This window comes from Poecilia latipinna, unplaced genomic scaffold (assembly GCF_001443285.1).
Source record: "Poecilia latipinna isolate Pla-1442-1.1 unplaced genomic scaffold, P_latipinna-1.0 Scaffold572, whole genome shotgun sequence".
NCBI lineage: Eukaryota > Metazoa > Chordata > Actinopteri > Cyprinodontiformes > Poeciliidae > Poecilia > Poecilia latipinna.
In genome coordinates, this window is record NW_015113188.1 from 362,705 (window position 1) to 387,007 (window position 24,303).

The 24,303-nt window shown below is 39.8% G+C and overlaps 1 protein-coding gene across 1 annotated transcript; it reads left to right on the top strand.

The window, feature by feature from the left end:
- The first annotated feature begins 430 nt into the window (after positions 1 to 430).
- Positions 431 to 22,531, top strand: mapkapk3 (MAPK activated protein kinase 3). Its single transcript, XM_015041874.1, has 10 exons — positions 431 to 736; positions 10,001 to 10,140; positions 15,187 to 15,251; positions 15,633 to 15,712; positions 15,814 to 15,940; positions 16,134 to 16,209; positions 17,047 to 17,171; positions 20,015 to 20,100; positions 20,193 to 20,273; positions 21,807 to 22,531. The coding sequence occupies exons 1-10, from the start codon at positions 431 to 433 to the stop codon at positions 21,960 to 21,962; spliced, it is 1,242 nt and encodes a 413-aa protein (XP_014897360.1). The 3' UTR covers positions 21,963 to 22,531.
- The last annotated feature ends 1,772 nt before the right edge of the window (positions 22,532 to 24,303 follow it).

Sequence of the window (24,303 nt, forward strand, 5' to 3'; positions counted from 1 at the left end):
TGGCCATGTGAATGTAACTAGAACCCAAGATCAACGGGAAACGGAGATCACCAGGGTCAACAGATTAAAGTCCTTTACAGAGATCTAATACGATTTTAATGTTCGGCTTTCGTTTCGGATGTGTTGAATTAATCAGCGGGGAATAAGTGCTGATCGGTGAAACCGGGGGAACAGTTTAAAAACAGGCGCGCAGTTAAAGGAAACATCTGAAACTAAATTACTAATGAGCCCATAAAAGAAGACGGAGTGGGTTTTTGTGGCGTTTTTATCTCTCTCCCCTTCCCCCCCGAAGACCTGTTGTCCAGGATGAACAAATGTGTGATCGGCGTTTAGATTAGTGGTTAGGGTTCCGAACCTGTCGGCTTTACGCGGTGACCTGCGAGAGTCATCAAGCAACTTCTCTTAGATTCGCTCCAAGCCGGGTGCGATCATGCTTCAAAATGGTAACGGGAAGGAAAAACCGCCGCAGTCAACAAAGACCGATGGAACCGAATCGGAACCTTCAGCCGACAACCCGAAACAGCAGCAGCCGCCAGCTGCGCTCCCAGCCGAGGACACGAAGGGCACCGACACCGGGTCCACTCACTTCCCCATGCCCGCTTATCCCAAACTGGAGATAAAGCGCAACGCAGTGACTGACGACTACAAGGTTTCCAGTCAGGTTCTGGGCTTGGGGATCAACGGCAAGGTTCTGGAGTGCTTCAACAAGAAGACCGGAGAGAAGTGCGCTCTGAAGGTAAAGAAGTAACCTGACACTTATCTGCTAGTTTGTTGTAGAAACGAGATATGCAAAAGAATGGAGAGGTTTGTTTGAGCTCAGGAAGTGTGTCATTATACAGTAAGGACATTTTTGAAGCTTTCTTTAACAGATTTATTTGGAAATGAAAAGCATCTAACAAATTCAAGTTTTTGAAAACATTATTTTTTTGCTATATTTTGTGTTTAAATGACAGCTCTGTTCGGTTCACTTACATTTTAAATCATAGCATGATGATTTTATGAAGTATTACACAATTATTCCAATACTAACATCTTATCTCAGGATATTTTTACATATTGGTACTTTCATGCAAACTGTTATGGATAAGTTTCTCCTTTAACTCTGTCCTAAATGCCTGAGAAACCTGTTGGAGTATCAAAAACTTTTCTGGAGTTAGAAATACTCGTACTCTTGGGAAAATAAGGAGCCCAGAACAATTATTAGCTTTTAAAAGCAGTTATAACCCTAAAATTACTTCACATTACAATACAACCAAACATCTTAACCGACCCCCTCAAAAAACAAAAACAAAAAATCTGAAAAGTGTGGCATGCTTTTGTAGTTGTGGCCACCTAAATAAAATATGGCGCAACAACCTGCCTTCAGAAGTCACCCAGTGAGTAAACAAAATACTAATCTGGGTAATTTCTTAATTTATATATATATATATATATATATATATATATATATATATATATATATATATATATATATATATATATATATATATATATATATATATATATATCCTTCTTTATTCAGATCATGGATGTTTGTTAGACAACAAGTGGCATTATGATGACCACACCAGACATGTCAAGGACAATATATCTGTGTGGTTAGAAAATAATATCCCAAGCTTGGAATGTGTGTCAGATTCCTGCTCAGTCCGTCATCCGAACACAGAAGGAGCATGGCACAAGTCTAAACCTACCAAGCAGAGCCGACTTTCACTGTTCTGGTGCCCTGGGCAAGATTATTGTTTGACTCACACATAGAGGTTCATAAGATAAAAGGTGTGCTATTCTTAAATGAAGTACTTTTAAAAAGCTGCACTGCGCTCCATGTTGTTTACCATCAGTGTGTCAGTTTTTAAAAGGTTTAGCTGTTTTACTTTAGATTAGATCTATCTGTTGCTGAATCAGTAGTGCAACAGGCGCATGCAGCTACAACAAACAGACTGCTTGATGCATTTAATTTCATTATTTATTGTAATAATGAAGCTAGCCTCTTTAATAAAAGACGCTGCACAACACTTTGCTTTAGGCAACTTTGCTTTCTTTTAGTTAAACTAGCCTAAAATAATCAGTCGACATACAACAGCAGAGCTTCACAGTGTACTGTGAAGCCCCAATTAGCACACATAATCAGACATGTATCCCTACCCAGCAACATTTTACTCTCTTGAGGATATTTAAATGTGGCCAGTGTTCTTCACTATTTCATTCAAATTTAGAATGCCATAAATATATGAAGATTATAGATAAGCCGGAAGATGAAAAACACAGAAAAAAAAACTAACATTTGATTTAAAGTCGCTATTAATTTAATGGTTAAATAAGTGAAACTGCTTTTCCAGATTACTAGAAATCATATACCAACTTTGGTTTGTAATGGCATCAGAACCATCTGACACTTTTTTATCGAAACTGTAACTTAAGGAAAGGGCAGTATTTTCTCTCAGACTCACCGAAATAGAATCAAGACGACCTAATACTGAATTAATTTAAACATTTCCTTTCACTTTGTCAGCTGATTGTGGTTAGGACGGCTTTGTTTCCAGCACTGTCATGTTTTGCGTGTTGAGAGCAGGAACAAAATGCAGACAGAAGCTTGGGATGAGCATTGCGGAGTTTTAATAAAAGAGAGAATTTTCTGATTGTCTGCAAGGAGAACAGGACAGAGTAAGGGGAGGAACAAATAGAGGACAACGAAGGTCAGTGAACTTATAAACTGAGGAAGGAGTGAAGAGTGACACCGAGTCCACATGAGCTAATCAGAGGAAGGTGGAGCAGCTGGGAGAGGAGAATGCTGAGCTGGAGAACTGTGGGAAGGAGACTAATACTGACCAAAGATCGTTTTTACTTATTTATGTTTTAGTCCTTGCAGCAATAGACACCTTAGACAATCACTCCTATTATTTGATTATGTAATAACTACAATCTTTTTTCTTTTTAATCGTTTTCTTTTGAAATGAATAATATGGAAGACTTCTGACTCAGATTTTACACATGTTGTTGACGTTTTGTTTTATTCCTTTTTTCTTTAACCCAGAGCTATGTGAGATAACATCGTCTCCACTTAGGGAGGCATCTTATCTCTATGGGTTTATGGCAGAAAGAAACATCCCAGGGACCCACGGTAACTATTAGACATGTGCTCCAAAACTCCGGCCTTTATGGAAGAGTGGGAAGAAGTAAATATCTGTGAAGAGAAAGCCATTAGAAATCCTGTTTATACTTTGCCACAAATACATGATGATATATGGTGGCCGCAGCTTATTTGTTTTTGTTTTTTGGGGGGGGTTTTTAGCAGGGACAGGGAAGCTAGTCAGAGTTCACGGGAAGACGGATGAAGCTAAATTCACCAGTTAGAGGGTGCAAAATAATTTGAGAATGGGTTGAAGATTAACCTTCCTGTGGAACAGCAACCCTAAACATGCAGTCAGACCTACAATTGAATGATATAGATCAAACTATGTTTGTGAGGTAGGATGGCCTATGTAAATCCCAAGCCTGAATACAATTGAAAATTTGTGGCAAGTCTTCAGAAATGCTTTCTGTCCAATCAGGCTGGGATCATCCAATGTTGTAAAACAGCATAGGCAAAACTTCAGACACGCAAACTAAGTTAATACTTACCCCAGTAGAATTGCGGTTGTAATTGCAGTGAAAGGAGGCTCTGCAAAATATTGACTCAAGTGCATGCTAAATTGTTCAATTTTTATTTGTAAAAAGTTGGAATATATGGATCATTTTCCATCCAGTTCACAATTGTCCACAAACTTGTTGGCCTACCTCTGAGACTCCTATAAAATACATTGAAGTTTGTTGTAACATCACAAAAAAGTTCTAGACGTGTGAGTAACTTTTGTAAGTTGCTTACATGTCTGAAGTGAGAAGATCTACTTATCCGAGGAACAGATGCAAATGTTCAGGAAATGTCACTCTGTGTTTAATGCACTTGTCTTTAAAGACATCTCTAATCACTGCAATGCAATGATATTCAGTTGCACAACGTCTGAACTCTGCAGTCTTAGTGTGCGTAGACGGTGTTAATGCGGAGGGTGACAGTTTTCTTTCGTTAAACGTAGAAAAACTTAAATAATTGTTTTTGCACCAGAAATATCCATGTGTTGATAAAGGAGATATTTGGACCTCGTGGATCTTTACCAGACTTTGATGTGGTTTTTAATTTGGATGCACATGTCAAGTCTCTGGTTTGTTCTTGTTTTTATCCTCTGAGAAATATCGCCAAAGTAAGCTCCGTTGACTCGCCTTCTGAATGGAAGAACAATTATTCATGCTTTTGTTTCATCATGCTTAGATGTGTTTTTCACGCACAAAAAGGTCTTAACGAAGTTGTTCAAAATGCTTCTACCAGGCTTCTGAGAAAATCCACCAAGTTTTCACATGTGACTTCAATCTTGATGCATTGGTTTCCAGTTAGAGCTCTTCCTTAGGTTTATATCGGAGAGTTTCTGCACCCATAACGTCCCTGGCAGGTTTCTGAAGTCCTATGATGAGGCGGTTCCCTGTGCTAAGATGCAGACAAACCTTCAGTGGCCCTCAGACTTGAGACGTGAGGTCGGTGTTCTCCCGTGAAGCACTTTGTGATATCACTTATTGAAAGAGATGCGTGCAGTTTGATGGTGATATCTTTCTCTGTGAGCAGCGGAAACTATAGCGCACGCTTAAAGTCAGGCACGTGTGCACCGCACTTACCTCTCACCTGTCAGCACAATGTCAGATGCTCAGAGATTTGCAGGCTTATTGTAATCTGTCTGAGTGACCAAAACCAGCAGCAGCTGTGTTGCTGTGTATTCGAAAGCCTCAGAAAAGATGAAAAAAAATTTATAAAATTAGACCACGACCGACAGATGACATGCTAAAGTCAAAATATTGTGGCAGAAACAAACATCCGTGAGGAGAGAGATAAAATGCATGTTGCCTAAAAATTTGAGGCTACAAGGCGAATTTCCTACTGATAAAGTGAGCTGTTCGCATGAAATGTTATCAAGGTTTAACAGCAGCGTTGTGTAATTCCTCGAATTCTTGTCTGATCACGTAACAGCTTTCATGATTGGCAGATTTTAGCTTTCATCAGCGTGAGCCCACAGAGGGTCATTGTGACACAAAGTGTGAGAAAACATCACAAACTGTGCAGTTATCATAAGAAATGTAAAGATTTTACAGGAAAATGATGGAGACAAACACACACACACACACACGCTTCTAATGTAGCTCTCCCTCTGTGGTGTGTGGTTTGGCTTCGTCTGGGAGCCAGGCAGCCCCAAGAGCTCATCTTTCATTTGCTCTGACGGATCGCATAAGGCGCCCCTTCTGTTCAGACAGATATTCGCCTAGACCAGGCCTCTCACACTCATTTATATTGGCTTTAACATCGAGGCAAGTGACTCAGAGCGATGTCACATGTCTCATTGTTCTCATTTGTCAAATGTCTATCCAAGGACGTTCATATGCACATTAGTCTGCACCTACTGACACCTCTTGGAGGTATAAAAAAAAAAAAACTGTATAGATGTGAGATATTTTACCATCGTATGTTGTGGTGGCAATGTCAACTAGGTTGACGGGGTTCAGGTGAAGGTTTTTTTTTTTCCCCCTTTTGCCTCTAAACAAATAGAATTGGAGTAGAAATGATCAAAGGTGGATTCGAAAGAGTCGTCCATTTTGTGTCTTAAATTAAAGTTACTTTGAGCCCTAAATGTGATAGATGGATATAGGTCTAATCTACTTTACGGCAGTGCTGGCCGGGAGCCATTCCTTTTAATGTAATTCGGTTACTGTCGTCTTTTAACTCAGATTTGTCTCACTTAGCGACAGGACAAAGGGTTCCTCGTGCTGTTTGGATGGCCTTTTGAGCACCGCCATTAAGCACAAATCTTGCCGGTAATTATTTCATTTTAGAGGTCTCTATGAATAGGATAGACCTTCTTTATAGCAGAGGTAGCTGTGTTTATGGCTGTGCTGCAAGCCAAATGCAAAATATCAATATTTCCTAAGCTGCTGTTTCATATCTTGCATGCTCTCCGTTAGTAGTTGGTCTTGTTAAACAAGTTAATCAGTCTCCCAGGTTTTAAGGACATCTCGGTTGAGCGCATCAGGAGATTGTAAGAGGAGCATGACAGCTGTTTCTAGTCTCCTGTAAAAGAAATTAAAGTCTCTCTTAGTGTGAGTTATTCATATATCTGCCTTTAGCTGATGGAGCCAGATTTTATTCACTGATGGTTCTGTTTAAACCGATTTTAGAAATTTTACGTTCAGCATCTTGCAGATGTATTTATTCCCCTGAAACTTTTCCCCACAATGTGCTTTTACATTAAAAGAACAAACTTCAATCCCAATGTAATTCATTGGGATTAACCAACACTAGAAGACTAAAGCAGGATGCAGCATAATTGTGACTTGAAAGTGAAAGCACATTCTGTAAATGTTTTTTTTAAAGCTTTGAAGAAAAAATAAAATCAATCTTGGTGCGCAGTTGGATTCAGCCTCCTTTCAGAACCACCTTTTACAATATTTACAGCTGCATGTAATTTGCCGTATGTTTCTCTCAAGTTCTGCACATCTAGAGATTGAACTTTTTAGTTCGAGGGCGAGGAATAGGTTTTTTTAATTGGCTTGTATTGTTTGACATAGTGCAATGCGAAAGCGAACCGCAGCTACTGAAATAGTAACAAAGGTTACAATTTTGGTTCCCAGTTCAACCGAGTGTACCAGACTATGAGGTGTGGAAACACCCTTATTGTCCAGAAAATACGGTACTTTGAATAAACATTAATTTATGTTTAGAGTTGTCTGTCATAAGGTGAACCTCGTACCTTTTCTTTTACAGCCTCAGATTGTCTTCCTGGATTTCTGCTTCTTTACCTGGCTTACCTTAAACTGGACTACAACTTCTTCAAATTTGACTTTGTTCTCGTCACTCGACCATAAAATCCAGATCAGTGGAGAATCGAACTAATAGTTGTACCATCGACAGATTCTTCCACCGGAGCCATGGATCTCGGCATCTCCTCCTGAGTTACTTCAGGCCTCTTGGCTGCTTTTCTGATTATTGCTCTTCTTGCCGGACATGACTGTCCACCCAGGACAGTCCTGGGGTTTCCAGGAGATATACAGGTGGGCAGTCATGTCTTTGTTAGGTTTGGAGCTTCATCATACTCTTTATGCCTTCAGATGATGGGTTGAACAATGATGTTCAGAGCTCGGTATATTATCTTCCAAACCTAAACCTGGTTTAAACATCTTCAAAAGTCTTTGTATTGACTATACAAGACTTGTGAATGGCCTGTCTCTCTTTTTTTTTTTTTTCTTTGCTTAATCAACCCTCACAGATCGGATGTTCAACCCACGCTTTGTTGTTCACTTTATGAGTCCTGCTTTATTGGTAAAAGGTTGTAAAGATAAACCACAGCTTTATGAAGCTATACACACGGCCTCGTCGAACCGTGCCGATACTTAATAGCGCGTAAACATCTCCGTGTGGTAGTGTGTGCATGCGTGTAATTAAGGTTCTCTGAGACGTATCGGGGCAATTAAAACGAGCGAAGTGATCAGGCAAATCGTGCGTCTCGGTGCGAGTTAAGCCTCTCCTGACACAAATCAGGCGGCTTTGAGTGCTGGGACGTTTTTGATTGGTTTATGTGTTCAAAGTCCATCATGAGATTAGCTCGTCGTATTCGCTCAACGTTCTGCTTCCCCCCTCCCCCCGGTTTTTGTGGTGCGTTTAATTCAGTTTTATTATCTCCAACCCCCCTCGTGCCCCCCAATCTCTTCCTATCCAGGAAATTAAGGAAAAACCTGCTGCTCAGACTGAAGCCATAAAGTCATAAAGAACACAATTAGAAACAAAACCTGCCCACTGCTTTTTTGTCAAAGTCAGCCTCAAGTGGGTGAAGCTAAAAAAGAAATGAGACACAGAGTGTGTTGGATCGGACAAGTTTAGTCAGCGGAAATCCTCAACTTCTTCTTTCAACACTCTGCTCCACTTGATCTCTTGACTTCCTCCTCAGCTTTAGCCAGCTGAAACATGGCTTTACACCAGCTAGGTGTTGTTTTGTGACATTTTGGGGTTTCCAGGAAGTTTCCTTTCTTTCCGTTAGTAGCTGAATGTGAAAGTCCTAAAATAGTCCCCTTTTTTTTCCCTTTATGGTTGTTGTTTCGAAAGAGATAGAGAAGTGAAGACAGACAGGGGAATATGGAACGAAGAACCGGGCAGTAAAGACGTTACCGAAGCAGGCGCTCGCTGCTGGCAGACTGCGCTCGCTCTTGGGTCACCTCAACAGTTCGACGCCATTTAACACAGCGCAGATTTATGTTGTGTGTCTGCCACCTGCTACTCAGTCAAACTGTGTGTGTGTTAGGAACTGCAGTTTATTTGGCCTTGTGAACGGCATATCACTCCATCACTGGTGCACCCAAAAATACTCTCTGACTGCATGTGGCGTCCAAGTCAAACACCTGCTGCGTACGTCTACATGTGAGCTTAAATGAGGGTGACCGCGTCCTGCATCTGCATATGTCAAACACACCCAACCATCTGAACGAATGCCCTTAAAGGCGACACACATGCTCAGCTCAGTACTGCTGACGTGTGGAGCGCTTCTATTAGCGCTCGCTAATTAGCCTTTTCAGCTTGTGGGCTAAACAGGCCGTTTAGCAAACTTTTTAGGAAGCGTACTGCGACACTTGACTTCATTAACTTTAATGAAGAATGTGTTTTTGGAAATGCGCACACATTTCCAAAAACAGAAAGGCAACAATATTTTAAAACAACAGCAACAAAAAAACACAGGTGAAGAACTGAAACACCCAGCACACCAACCTTGTCACGCAAGCAGCAAGCATTGACTGATCACCTGTTTCTTAGTTTTAGGTTTTAGGAAGTCACAGTTTGAAACCACACATGTTTTCGCTCTGCTGCTCCGTTTCCTTTGGGCTGGCCCCAAGGTTAGACCCTTATGTTATTAGCTGCTTTATGTGGGTCAGTCTTTTACTACAGGAACCAATTTTGAAGCCATCTTGCCTTGAGTTAATGCTGGCTGCAGCAACAACAAGTTTTTCTACCTACAGCACATTATTAAAAGCTGAGTTCTTACTAGTTATCTCATTTCTGTTTGACATGTGGAAATTACATTCTCTTGTTATGACAATTTCTACTGAAAGAAAAACAAAACAATTCCCCACATCTAAAAGTTCATTAAATTTAAACCTTTACTAAGGTAATCTTTTTCTCACCAATTCATACCAATTTTCATCTATGCATGTTTCTGGTAAAGCCCTTAGTTTGAATGCACTTTATTTTTTAAGGAAAATTTTTATTTCATGATTTTTCCCTCTGAGGCGTAAGAAGGCATGAATAACATGTGAGAACAGCAGCTTGGAGACCTACCAATGCATTTAAAAGCAACACATGATGAGTTACTGATTTAACACAGTAAAGTTACATTCACAAAACATATTTTTTAGAGGCATTTAGATAATTACAGTTACACCTGCTCTGATTCTGAACAGCATTGTAACTCCAATCTGTGTGCAGCAACCCACTTTCTCAGAACGACTGTAACAGGAAATAGTTATTAGGCTTCCATTAGCAGTGAATGGAAGCAGCTGAAAGTCTCACTGATTTGTTTTATTTGTGAGAATTTAAGCATTATATTGATGACACTGGCCTGTTTTACCACTAAAACTTTATTAGTCCATCTAGAGTTAGTTGTCCCCCAACATGTCACTGCCCCTTAAATGCAGCGACATTTAAGAGACGGTGACAAAATAAAGCTTGCTAATAATAATAGCATTAGATCTTATACCCACAGAAACAAGCAATCAGACAAAAACAGACTTTTGTTTCAATTTTTTATTCACATTTGTTTTCAGTCTTTCTTAGGGACACCTGGCTTTTCTACATTTATAGCATCTGCACCCATCTTCATAGGCGTTTAGTAATAACTTAAAGAAGTGCTTCTCACTTGTTCCATGTCTGTTGACCCAACAGATTCTCTACGACAGTCCCAAAGCCAGACGGGAGGTGGAGCTACACTGGCGAGTGTCTGGTGGGCCGTACATCGTTCGCATCCTGAGTCTGTACGAGAACATGCACCACGGGAAGAAATGCCTGCTCATCATCATGGAGTGGTAGGATGACACTTTACAAATGTTGACCTAACTCAGCTTTGTACACACCAACACATCCTATATTTGTAATAAAATAAAGTCACAATTTAGAAGTTTTTTAAAATGACAAATGTATGGTGATATGTATTTTTCCGTAACAGATTTCTTCTAACTTTAGCGTTTTTTGTTTGTTTGTTTGTTTGTTTGTTTGTTTGTTTGGTCACACTTTAAACAATAAAACACATTTTTATGCCACAGATGCAGTTTTAAAATTATGATTTCATTTATTAAGGGAAGAAGCAACCGAAGCCATTGTGGCTCACAGTAGACAGAAAAATTGAAAGTAAAGCAAAATCGTAGACTTGTCATTAACCACAAATCTGTAGAAATCCAAACATATGAAGCAAACATGAGACACTGGGGAGCTTTCCCAGGAGTGGCCAGCCAACCAAAAAATACTCAAAACGCAGACCGATGAATCATGGAAGAGGTCGCAAAAGAATCCAGAACAACATCTGAGTTGATGTCAGTGTTCATGATTCAGCATTAGGAAAGAGTCTCTGCAAAAATGGCTTCCATGACAAAACAACTCTGATCAAAAGGAACAGCTGGATGATTCCCAAAACTTATGAGAAAGTAAACAGGACAAAAGTTGGTGTTTCTGGGCGTTAGATGTCTTGCATAAAACTGACAGCTTTTCAGAAAAAAGCAGGAGTCGGACATGGTGGAGGTTGTGTGATGGTCTGGGGCTGGTTTGCATCTTCAGCACCAGAACGACTCGTTGTAATTGAATGGACCACAGATTCTGCTCTCTGACAAAGTCGTGAATGAAAACGTCCGCCCGTCAGTTTGTAACTTGAAGCCCAAGCACACTCTCCGAGTTTTTTTTTTTTTTTTTTTTTTTTCACAGTGCTGAGTATTGTATTAATGTAGTTTCGTATCTCCTCAGCTGAAAGTCATGGAAAGGGCTTTTTTTTTTTTTTTTGAGGCAGGATTTCTGTTTGCTAAAGTTTGAAGATTTTATCATGTTAATCTTACTCTAGCTGGTTAAGGTTTTTAAAAAATGGCAACAGAGTTAAATACTTTCCTGTATCTAACAATCCCAGACCAAAAATCTAAAGATAGGCCTGCGGCTCTCATGTTTTTACGCTGAGTTCATGTAGATCCCCTTCTCTTCTAGAAGAGCAAATGGCTGTCTTTCCAGACGTGAGGCCCACTACCTTCGATTCGCTCACACTGTGTGGAATCTGTGAGAAAAGATAGTTGTCGTTTTGTTTTTTTTATCAACAAGAGTAGAGAACTTATCCCTACTAAAACAACTAAAACCCATCCCATCTTGGTTTTGATGGTTAAGCATAATTTTAGAGATCAAAAGAAGGGAGGGAGTGACTGAAGGGAAATGACCGTCTTGACACAGCAGCTGATCATTGTAACCACTTTTATTTACGCCGCAGCTCTTTGCTACTTTTTGTGCTCTCACTGTCTGAGTGTGTATGTGTGTGTAGGGAGGTGTGAAGTTTAAAGGTCTGAGTAATGCTGTATCGCTGTTGATTCAGAGGCGTGTGAGTGAAGGCCTATCAAAGCCCGGTATCGTTTCCACTGTCGCTTCATGACCTTTAACCGCTGATTAACACCGTCGGGCCGTGACAGCTTTAGATAAGGCTCCAAGTCAACAATACATTTTTACCTCTGAACTCAAAAGAGGAATCAGACTAAGAAAAGTTTCAGTAGCTCGTTTTCCTTCAGGCACAGAAACGGGCCAGGAGAGCTCTGCAGGGTAGAAAGTGTCCAAACAATACAAACTTTTGGTACAAGCCTGTAAATCTTCACTTTTTTTTATTTTTTTTTTATAGAATTCCATTTAATAAATCTATGTGCAGACATAGCAACCTGTTTTGTGTTAGTTATCTCATCTGTGCTGTATGTTTAGCATATCGGTTTGTTTTTCTGTAAAGCTAAGCCCTGCAAATTTTGATTCTGATTTCAGCTTGAGAATTATAAAACATAATTACACGATGAGAGCAACAATGAAGGTGTGTTCCTGTTGTGAAGAGTCAATAATTATTTATATCAGAAGTAGAGGCCATATCACTTTAGTTTTACTAAGATTTTAGAGATGAACTAAATGAGAATGTGGTTGGCATTTTAAACTGTCTTTAGTATTTTGTATTATTGATGATGGCAAACTAACATTACTACTAAAGCAGCAGTCTTCATGTGTACATCTTGAAAATGTAGCTCCTTTCCCCAACTCAGAGTTTTCTTAAAGGATTATAGTTATTTAAAATCCAGCCTGATTTATGACACGCAGGTGATGAAAGCTTTAAAACAAAATGGACCCTTCCTTTTATCTAAGTTGTTTCTCTGTCTAACCCTAAATGAACAGTAGACACGTCTTCACATATAAAATACTGTTTTACAGTTTCTGTTGGCTTATAAGTCTGTGATCTCCCTGACTTCAAATCTAACACAAAATGTAGGTTTTATTCACTCAGTAACAACTTTTACATTGCAGAGTAATGTTCATGTTATGTTGTGATAAGCTGCAAAAAATATATATATTTTTGTGCAGTTTTAGTGGAAATATCTTAGTACACTTGAAATAAGAGAAAACTTAAAAGTAACTCAGAAATATATAGGAGCTTGTTTTAAGGCAATGATTCTTCAATACTGGCAATTTTTTTCACTTATAACATGGGAAAAATGTTTTGTTTTCTATATTTTTTCTAACTTCTTTTGAGACGTGTGATTTTTGCAGTGCAGTGCTTAAATTTGGTGCATTCGCTGACTGGAAAAGAAATTTTTTTTTGGGCTTTCGTCCACCTGTCATCAGTCAACCTGAAAGTTTGCTAATTCCTGTCAAACTTCCCATTTCTCTGTGCATATCTACAGTAGGACTGTCCTCAGAGTCACCACCCAAAATGTCAGCATTTAAACAGCATCAGCTTTCACATCTGCTCATTTTGTGTGTGTGTGTGCGTGTGTGTGTGTGCGTGTGTGTGTGTGTGTGTGTGTGTGTGTGTGTGTGTGTGTGTGTGTGTTATAAGTTAGTTATTTTTGACGAAGTAGAGAGCGGCTACAGCTGCTCTAATTTGTTCACTAAGTTTCATAGCTGCAACTAAAAGAAGATTCCCTGCTGAGAGGACACTGCAAATAGTGGACCAAAACGCGTTCACAGTCACACTTGTCCTTCACCTATCTGCTCATCTGTAAACCACAAAAAGTACACTCTCATTAATGCTCACAGATCCACCCAGCAATGATAATGGACACACTTTGCTCAGCAGCAGACGGGAGTTTCAGGTATCAGTCACTGAGTGGGGGAGAGCAGACTTTTAACTGATCTTGGAACATTTTGGTGACGTTACCCTCAAAACTTTCAAGCAATGCTGGGAATGATTTGAATCAAAAAATGAAAATAAAACTGTAAATGAGTTCAGTAATCCTTGAGTAAAACGTTATCTGAAAACGTCAATAAATATCGTGGGTGGTAAACGAGGTCGATCATTGTCTAAGACGTTTTAGTTTCCAGAACGTGTTGCCATCAATTAAAATCTACTGGTTTTTCATGAATCGACTCCGACTGGTGATCGCCAGACCAGTATAAGTTTTGTAAAAAAGAAAAAAAAAATAAGATAAATGTTGAAGACCCAATGTCATCATTTTCTGGTAAATTGAAAAACACTCCCACTATAGAGAAACCCACAGAAAATGTTATGCTTCTATAGTCGATGCTTGTTACATTGCAAAGCATTTTCTGGCACTCCACAAACAAAACAATCTTATTTTTCCGTATGAGGACAGAGGTGCCTTCCTCCAATCACTGACTGGAGAGTTTTAGGCTCACACTATAGACAAGCTGAGGGGCTTTGATAAAATCTTTCTATATTTAGTCTCTCATCTTAGCAGAGATGCCATGTGAAACCCGAGGAGGAGTGAATTCTTCAAGGGGAAAGAAGGACTCATGAAAATAAGCTCAGACGAGGCCGGTGCGTCAAAAAATGTGTGTTGTTGTTTTATTTCAAGCTGAACTTGTGCAGCGTATGAATCTACATGCTCGTTCTGGAACACGCCTGGCACAGTGTTTGTTTGTGCTTCCAGCTTGGTAAAGTTCATGTAAATGAGCCACAATACCAGCCAATCACAGATAGGTCTTTTTTTTTCTTCTTTTTTTATCCAATCAGAATATTTCTTTTAAACTTTGATAAATACTATTCAAGCAAATCAAAATACGACACAAAGCTACAGACATTAAACAAGAAAATGCGATACAACTTTGAAATTTTGTATCTTAAGAATGTTTAGTAAAGCACACAAAATATGCTTACTCATCATTCTCTATTTTAGGTGATATTTCTATCATTTATTTTAGTTTCAAACGTGACCAGCATTTCATAGCTTGTTTGGTTGATCACTTTAAAATCATTTAACTGATATGCCTCAAAACCTGTCACGAAATAAGCGTTTCATATCAGTCGATATTGATAATTATGAATTAGTTTTTTGTTTTAAATATATGAAATACAGCCAAACTGCTGATGTGACATTTCCTGTTTTATTCACAACTTTTCACTCCACACCATTGTTGTTGTTTTTTTTTTTTTTTTAAGCAGTTTTTTACAAGTTACTCAACGGTTGTTGCTAGGTAACCAAAAAACGAGTGAGTTAGTTGAACATTTTTCCAGACGTATTTTTTGATGATATTTTGTGTATGTACAGTGTTATTGATTTATTGCCCCGTCCTACTTACACCACTGAGACCCACTTGGGATGTTACTTGAATGCATCTGCTTCACCATGGAAACCCACGCCAAAAAAAAAAAAACAACAAAAAAAACAGATTTAAACGTTTCCTTCACGCATCTTATTCCAGTATCTTTTAGAGCTACTAAAGAAACGATTTCAAGGGATTTAGAATCAGTAGAATCAATTAAAATTCTTTGTTTTAAAGTAAACTGGTTATTAAAAAAAAAATACACAATCTCGGTGTCTATTAAGGAATAAATTGGACTTTGTCATTTTGTTCGTGAAAAACTAACCGTCATGTATTGATCTCTGTTTATCCAGTATGGAAGGAGGAGAGCTGTTCAGCAGAATCCAGGCCAGAGGAGACCAGGCCTTCACTGAAAAAGGTGAGAATAAACGACCACATCAGACTCTCTCTCCTTAGACGGCGTTACCCAGGAAAGGACAGATCCGTGGAGTCAGATGCACTTCAGCCGAAAGCATCGGATGCGCCTCTTTAAAGCTAAATCACGAGAATGCAGCTGCCACTCTGAGTCATCTTTAAAAAAAAAAAAAAACTCATGTGTGAAGTTTAAATTATTTTAAATCTTTTGGTGTGAAACAGTGTAAGGTCACATGGCTTCATCTGCGCCGGTACAAATAGGAAGTGAAACTTCCACCGAACATGCAGGTTAAAACCAAAGCGGGCCTCCGCTCCATCTCCTCATATCCTGCTGTACCCGATCCGCTTCTGGTTTGAGAGAGTCTGTTTATGTGTTTCCTCCCAGAGGCGTCTGAGATCATGAGGGACATCGGGACCGCCATCTCGTTTCTCCACAACATCGACATCGCCCACAGAGACATCAAGGTGCGTAGAGGTATCCAGATGGGAACCTCCAAATTGCAAAAAAAAAAAAAAAAACGCATCCTAATCTCTGGCTCCGTCCACTTCTCTGCTCGCGTCTCCAGCCGGAGAACCTGCTGTACACCACCAAAGCCAAAAACGCAGTGCTGAAGCTGACAGACTTTGGCTTTGCGAAAGAGACGACGTTACATAACCCCCTGCAGACTCCCTGCTACACACCGTACTATGTGGGTAAGAGGTTTCATGACTTTTTTTTTTTTTCTTTTTATGTTTTTGTGTTTGAGATGTGTAAAATGATATCAGGAGTTGGAGTTGTTGCTTCAAAGCAAAAAAACAAACAAAAAACAAACATCTTTTTCTGTCTGATAATGTGAACTGTTTTATGTATTCTGTGTGTATGTTTTGGTGTGTTATCATTGATAAGCTCCTGAGGTTTTGGGTCCGGAGAAGTATGACAAGTCGTGTGACATGTGGTCTCTGGGCGTCATCATGTACATCCTGTAAGTAGAAAGACGGTAGAGTCAGGGGTTTCTTTGGGGTGAGGGTGGTGATGATTTAAGCTGTGCTTTCCAATAATAGATACACCTGTTGAGCTTTTTCGCTTGATGAAACTGTTTTCAAATAAATAAAGATCTGGAAAATGTGGCGTGCGTTTGCGTCCAGTGGATATTTTGTTGAACCCCCGTTTCACTTCCTGTCCTTTCGGTTTTGTCTCTACCACACCTAGTGACAATCCATCTTGACCATTCTTTTTCTCCCCCCAGAATTTCTCATTCAGATTTGACAAAGATTCTAATTTGGATCTGGACTTTGACTAGGCCGTCCTAACATAAATTCCCTTCGATCTGAATCATTCCATTGGCAGCCTCTAAGATGTTTTCTCCTGGGATTTCCCTGTATTTATTTATTTTTCCCATTTATCTTCTGGTGAACTCCGTCCTCTGCTGCCACCACCGTGCTTTGCTGTGGTGGTGATGCATTCAGGCTGGTGTTTAATCTTCCACCACAAGTAGCATTCTGCATGTAGGCCAGAAATTTCCACCTTGGTTTCATGCGACCATGTCTGCCGTGCCCTGTATTTTTGAGACAAATGTCACAAAGGGCTTCCTGTGCTGTGGGATTAAATTACAGTATAGCTCACAGCTGTCAAAGTACAAAAACGCACCACACAATGTGATGTTCCAAATTAAATGCACAACATTTGTGTATGTAATGTTACAAAAGGTTAAAAAAAATAATAAATCAAGGCAATGGTTACTTTTGTAAAGTACTGTGGATACAGAAGTGTATCGGAGGCAGATTAAAAAACGCTCGTATCTGTTTGCCTCCCCTACTAGGTTGTGCGGCTACCCTCCTTTCTACTCCAACACCGGCCAAGCTATTTCCCCCGGGATGAAGAGGAGGATCAGGATGGGCCAGTACGAGTTCCCTAACCCGGAGTGGTCCGACGTGTCACAGGAAGGTAGGAGTTCAAACGCCAAAGTGGATCTGTGGCAAACAAAGTCAAAAACCTCCGGAATCACCTGAACATGAGAGGACACGCAGATCAAACAATCCTCAACACTTAGACAGGGAATTAGAGTTTATGAACAAAAAAACCCTGAAGGATTCTTTTTCTGTGGTTTTCTCCTACGTAAAACAGCACATTCTATATCTTTAGTCATGTCAGTTTTTTACTAAAGCGAGCAAACGAAGTTTTAAGGAAGGTTATGAAACCTATTACTCTCACCTTTGTGTGGAGTTGACCTTATTCTGAAGCAAGCCGCACCAGAAACAGGAAACCGTGGGGCTGCACAGAGTGACTCTGCAGCTTGACTGGGTGACCTACTAATTCACACAGAGGAAAACTTTAGTCAGGTGACTGGCGGCCGTACATGCAGGACAAGATAACATCTCAGCTTTGACAAATCGGACTGCTTTGCATCTTTGTTGTGGGTTTCAAAATAAAAACAGGCCCGTTGTTCTGCGTGGTTTGCGTGAGGTTTTCAGTCTTCTTCAGCTTAAACCATCGGGCCTTCGTAACCTATCAGACGATCTGTCTCGTCTCTAGTCTTTCTTTTTTCCGACCTCAACCAGCTGATCTCCTTTTACCCAACAATGACAGCAGATGAGTCAATCCCCTTGTTCTTTTTTTTTTCTTATTTAAATCCCACTTGAGTTGATATTTTTGTTTTTACAATCCCCAAACCATAACAACACTCCAGTACATCACAATGTTGTGCATAATATGACATAGAATGAAAATAGCACACCCATTTCAGTTTTTTTTTTTTTTTTTTTACAAATAATCAAAATGTGTACCATACATTTCCATAACAATTATACAACCTAATGCAACCAACTGCTTTCATAAGTCACCAAATATGTAGACAGACTCCAACTTTGTGTAGTCTTTGAAGGCCCCAAATGTTTGTTAGCGAACAACCATCATCCAGAAGATTAAGGAACACTGTGGAGATGTAAAATAATCAACTACTTTAGCAATTGATTACTTGTTAACTAACTGAAGAAAACAAAGTCAATTTGCTAAAAGAACGACTTACTCAGTCGTAATTAAGCCAAAACTGTAAAAAACAAAACAAACAACAAAAACATATATATTTAGCATTTTTAAAATAGGCTGTTTTTCTTTAAATATGTTCCACTCAGAACCTCGTTTTAACCTCAACTGGTTCAAATTCCTCACAGAAGAAATTTTCCTGTGAAACACATTTTACTATGCAGTTTATAATCAGTAAATGGAAAACATAATAATCAGATTAGCCCTACACTGTATTAACGTCAAGACAAGCAGAAAGCTTTTCACATGTTGATATTAGAAGTATTTTTCAGCTGCAGACGCATCTTTTGCTACAAGGAATGCTATGTTGTTGCACTACACGCAGTAATCGGCTTTTCTTCTCAACAAAAGGAGCTACATTTTTTATTTGCTTGCACCTTTTCATGTATTTCTGACATTGCACAAAAAGTCTTATGCGGTTCGACGAAAAATCTGCAGAATGTGACAAATGTATTTATGTGATTAATAGACAGATCATCAGAATAATTCATTACCAAAATTGAGCATTAGTTGTAGACTTGGAGAGAAAAACATTCCAAATGTTTAGTTAATTCAGTTGAAGAGGGCTGCAGGTTCAAAATATGGCTTTTACGACACAGTGGAAAAGAGAAAGGCATAAGAAGTCCTATTTTCAGTTCACATCAAGCCGTGAAAAGCAAACATTTGGAAGAACGTCCTCTTTTACAATGAGACCGAAGTGAAGCTTCTGGGCCCAGATCCCAGGAAAGCTGGTTAGTGTTGATGTTAAGATGGAGGAGGATGGCCTGGTATCCCCGTCCAGCAGGACGACAACTTTAAAATACATGTAGTGTGATAGTTTAGACCAGGGGTGGCCAAGTCCAGTCCTCGAGAGCCACCATCCTGCAAGCTTCAGATGCATCCCTGCTTCAACACACCTGAATCAAATGACTGGCTCGTTATCAGGCCTCTGTAGAGCTGATCCCGGTCTGTTGGAGTAAGGATACTTCTAAAACTTGCAGGATGGTGGCTCTCGAGGACTGGACTTGGCCACCCCTGGTTTAGACCAAGGCATATTGATGAGCTAGAATGGCCTAGTCAAACTTCTAAATCAAAATGAGAATCTGTTGCAAAATTCCTGAAAACTGACCTTCACAGAGGCCTTATTGAAAACGGGCCAATAGGTCTGGTTGTGTAAAGCCGACAAGAGACGCCAGAAGGCGACTTTGTAAAGAGGGGCTGAATACAATGGCAAGCCACACTTTTTAGATCTAAATTAATTTAAAAAAATAATGGAGACGTAAACATCACGTTCCTTCTGATTCAAAATGACGTGCTGCTTTGTGTAAAGGAGTGTGATCTCCAACTACAACCCCAGCCTCTTTCTGCGCTCCGATTAGTTTGACTCGCCGGTTCTGCTAATGCAGAAATCCTCAACGGGCGGCTTCAAACTCTACTGCCCTGGATGCAGCAGGCTGAGCTACAAGATGTGTACAGCATCTCGCCACAAAACCCTCAGCTTTTTCTCATGTGTGCCTTCTTGTAACCAGCCCAGTAGTTGCAGCTCCAGCTTCGTCTGTGGTGCAAGTTTTCTTGTTCCAAACGTTGGTGTATGGTTTTGTTCAAACTCAAGCTGTAAGGTGATTCTGCCTTACTTATGGAAATTGTAGAAGTAGGCCACACTGCCCCTCCCAGAGAGACAATAATTCACTTGTTTGCAGCTATTAACCTTATAATAATGACAATGCGTTTTTCTTTTTTTTCTTTTTTTTCTTTTCTTTCCCCAGCTAAAGATCTGATCCAACAGCTACTGAAGACGGACCCGAACGAGAGAATGACCATCACTCAGTTCACCAACCACCCCTGGATCAATGTAAGCAGCTGACCATGTAAATCCCCTCCCATTAGTCATGTGTGTGTCTCAGTTTGTGTGTAAGTGTTTGTGTGTGTTTTCCCGCTCTGCAGCAGTCCATGATGGTTCCCTCCACTCCGCTCCACACCACTCGGGTCCTGAACGAAGAAAAGGAGCTGTGGGAGGATGTGAAGGTAAGCTGGAGAACTGTCAACACTGACACCTTCTGGTCACACTCTGCCATTACAACCTAGAGACTGAACTAAAAACTAAAGCTGCTAATATGTATACCCTTGCTAGCTAGCTAGCTGTTTTTGCATCTGTCATGAAATTTGTCGCCATTTTTCTGCGCAACGTTTGTCTTCGTTATTGGCTCATTTCTGTTGTCAACCTATACAAGACTATGTGCATTATGTGCAAAAAAAGCTTGCCACTGTAGGGGTGAATGAAGGCTGTAAAGAGCATAGCAAAAATATATTTTCTTCAGTAAATTTCTGTCATGATACAAGTTCTTAAATTTTATTCATAATGATCTTCAAATTTGAGCTGGTGAAACCTGCAAAGACTTTGATTTAATAAATTATGTTTAACTAAAAATTTAATTGGCAGAAAAACAGCAAACTAGATGACAGAGTTCGACTCCTGTTAAGTTTTTTGTCACACTCCTCATCTGCCACTAGGTGGAGGAAGAGGAAGCGTTTTTCTTTAAATATGTTCTGTTAACACTAGTCATGGCCTCCTTCCAGCTATCTCTGTTTGTTATACACAGACATAAGACGCTCCGTGAGAGTCACACAGGCCTGATTCGACTGAGCAAAATGTCCAGTGTAGATTTGCACATTCCGTCACAAGCAACTAAATGTGCATGACTGAAGTGATAAAAAGTGAATAGACCTTTCTTTAAAATGAGAAGCTCACAATGGGTTTCTGTGTTGCAACTAACCACTGCTGTGTTGCGTAAAAATTAGGCAAACTGCACATAGAGGTGCAAAACCAGAAAATATTGTAATTCTTTTTGTACAGGCTGAGTGGATCATGGCTGACGAACTGGAAAAGGCTCTGAGACTCCAGTTTCTCTTGACCTTGGCTTAGAGACCTTTGACCTTTCACCCGGTTTATAAAAATACTCCCCATCTTAACATCAACACTAACCAGCTTTCCTGGGATCTGGGCTCAGCCTGTCCACTTTTTCTTATTTTTTCTCTGCATATGTTTTTTATTTTTTATGTTTTTTGCTACTAGACTGCCTTGCAATGATTATTTACATTTCATCATGTAACACTTGTGCATTTTACTTGGATTTTATGTGACAGAGCAAAAAAATATTGCATAATTATACAGTGAATAGTAAAACAAAAAACACAGGGTTTAAAAACAATTTACTAATAAAATTGTATATAAACTATTTTTTAAAGACTTTGTAATTGGTGTTTAGGTATTAATATTCCAGTCTTCTGATAACAAAAAGCTATCAAGTGATATTTTCACATTTCCTGTAAACTTTAAACATTTTTTAACTCACAAACATGGCTGTTAATCTAACAAATAACTCCTCGGTACGTCTGTTCCAATTTATTTAATGTGACTGTGCACTTTTAAAAACGGATGTCTTCCTGTCTCCTGTAGGGAAAACATTAGTTCCAGTTTGAGAAAGTACCAGAATAATTAACTTCTTTGTTTGCCACCTCGAAAACCACAGTCAAGCCCTTCCTCCTTGTCTCTCGCAGGAGGAGATGACCAGCGCCTTGGCGACCATGCGCGTGGACTACGACCAGGTGAAGATCAAGGACCTCGACACATCCAGCAACCCTCTCCTCAACAAGAGGCGCAAGAAGGCCGCGGCGGGGGGGAAGGGCGGCTCCACCGTCTGCCAGAGCCAGTGAGACGACGAGGAAACTCTGTGGAGAGTCCTGACTGAACAGCGTCAGCCGAGGAAGAGGAGCAGCTTCGGACATGGAGTTAGGAAGCACCGGATGACGTTACTCAGAGGGCCGGTCTGAACCTCCGAGACTGGAAGTTGAAATGCACCCTGGGAAGAATTAAAGCTGGACATTCGTTCCTGTCAGTGGTAGAAACCGACAGCTCTGCTCGCTGTGGGTTTGTCTGTGTTAATTATTTTAATTTGTGGATTTATTATTTTTTGTAGCACTAGGTGTGCAGACACAACGTATCTGCGGTGATATTTTTGTGTATTTGAATGCCTAAAACCTCCTTTGGAGCAATTGTGAAGATCACAAAGAAACAAACTGCACAAAGAGAGAAAGAGAGACTGTGAAGCACTCCTCATTGCCTGTGTTGTCTTAACTTTGTCCTTTGCTGCTTTCCTTTCAGAATTAAAACCCAGTCTCCCGCCGACTGTCCCGTTATTAAAATGTAGCCTCCGTATCGACCTACAGTTCCGTCAGAAGTAATATTTTTCACTGAAGCAGCAATAAACATAGCGTCATGTTCACTACCGAGTAAGATTTTTTTTTTGTTACTTTGTGGTGTTATTGAGGAACGCTGCCAGTTCCCGTAAATGGAGCAACAAAAGTCGTGCAATGGAGTTTTACACAAGAACCGGTGGGTTACCAATGGTGTGACATGGATTTATGACATTCAGCTTAAGAAACATTGAGTGTGACAGCTGAGTGAAGCGCTTCTAAGTTGCTTTCGGATTACGCCTCATGAAGGCAGTTGAAATTTGACTTGACTTAAATCCATGAGGATTCAAGTCAAGTTTATTGACTTGATTTGACTAAAGACAACTGAAAGTGCTTCACACCAATAAAAGTATTACTGTAACCAATTGTAAAATAAGCAATAAACATTACATTTTATCAAATGCCATCATCAAGCAGATATACATCCATACGCTACGCAGGTGTTGTCTTTTTTTAGCCTTGACTTAAAGGAATTCAGTGTTTCAGCATCTTTACAGTTTTCTGGAAGTTTGTTCCTGATTAGAGGAGCATAAAAACTGAATGCTACGTCCCCATGTTTGGTCCTTGTAAAATTTTGAGGATTAATGCAACAAGAAAGGCATCCTGAAGTCTAACTGGAAAGGTCAAAGGTCTCCTCATGTGTCTGTCTCAAGAGTTGAGAACTGAGTGTGAAACACCCAAACACAGTGTTCATTTGTACCCTCAACTATATGAGCAACCGCCATATTTAATCTGAACTCAGATTAGCTGAGGATGTCCAACTCTCCTGACTGCACAGAGAGTTGTGTTTGATTTTTTCCGACACTGAACTCAGAACTTTTGACTTCCCAGTACCAGCAAAGCGCCCTGTTACGTGCAAGGCTTTTTTTATCATCATCCCTGTAACTGGGGTCCTTGAAGCTTTGTTAGGTTGTTATAAATAGCATCAGTGAAGTGCTTTTAGGGTACTTGGTCATCTGACGTGCCACTACACTCTAAAAGGTCAACAATATTATGTTTAGAAGAAAATAACCTTTCCCCCACTTCGATCATATGGCTGTGCAGGATTATGGGTCAGGGGATCATAAACTCCTGGAACAACGAGACGATGACAATGATTATGCAGTTGAAAGCAAAGGTTTGCATGCCGTGAATAAAAATACATATTTTTTCTAAAGTAAATCCAACCAAACTTCATGTGTTTTCGGTCAGTCGGAATGACCGAAAACATTTCTGTTTGCCACAATAACGAGAGAATCTGTCAGATTTATTTGTCAATATCTTCAAAATCAGAAGCGACAGAATGGTTATTGTCTCTAAGCAATTGAGGAAAGCTCAGATCATGATGTCATGATCTGGATTTTTTTTTTTTTTTTTTGATAGACAGACTGACATAATTGAGTTAATTGGAGTCACACCTGGAACACACCTGGCCACACCTGGAACACGCTGTTTTCTTGATGGGGAAAGTCAAAAGTTATCAAGAAGAAAACTGCGGTGCTACAGACGTCCAGTTCATCCTAGGGGACAAGTTCCAGATGGTTGACCTACTGACCTAATGTAGCAGACGTTTAACTTCACACCGTGGGAAACGGGTCTTTTATTTGGTGTATGTAAACAACTGGTTTCAACTGTGAGTTCCTCTTTGGTTTGGTTCGGTTATGATGAGATACGGCTGTAAACACAGCAAGAGGAAATTATATTTAGTACAAGAGTTTATTCCTTTTCTTTTGTTTTTTTATTGCTGGAATTTCACAGATTGTGAATTTCATCTTGAAGCAGCAGCAGCGAGATGTTTTTGTCTGTGATTATGCGTCATTTC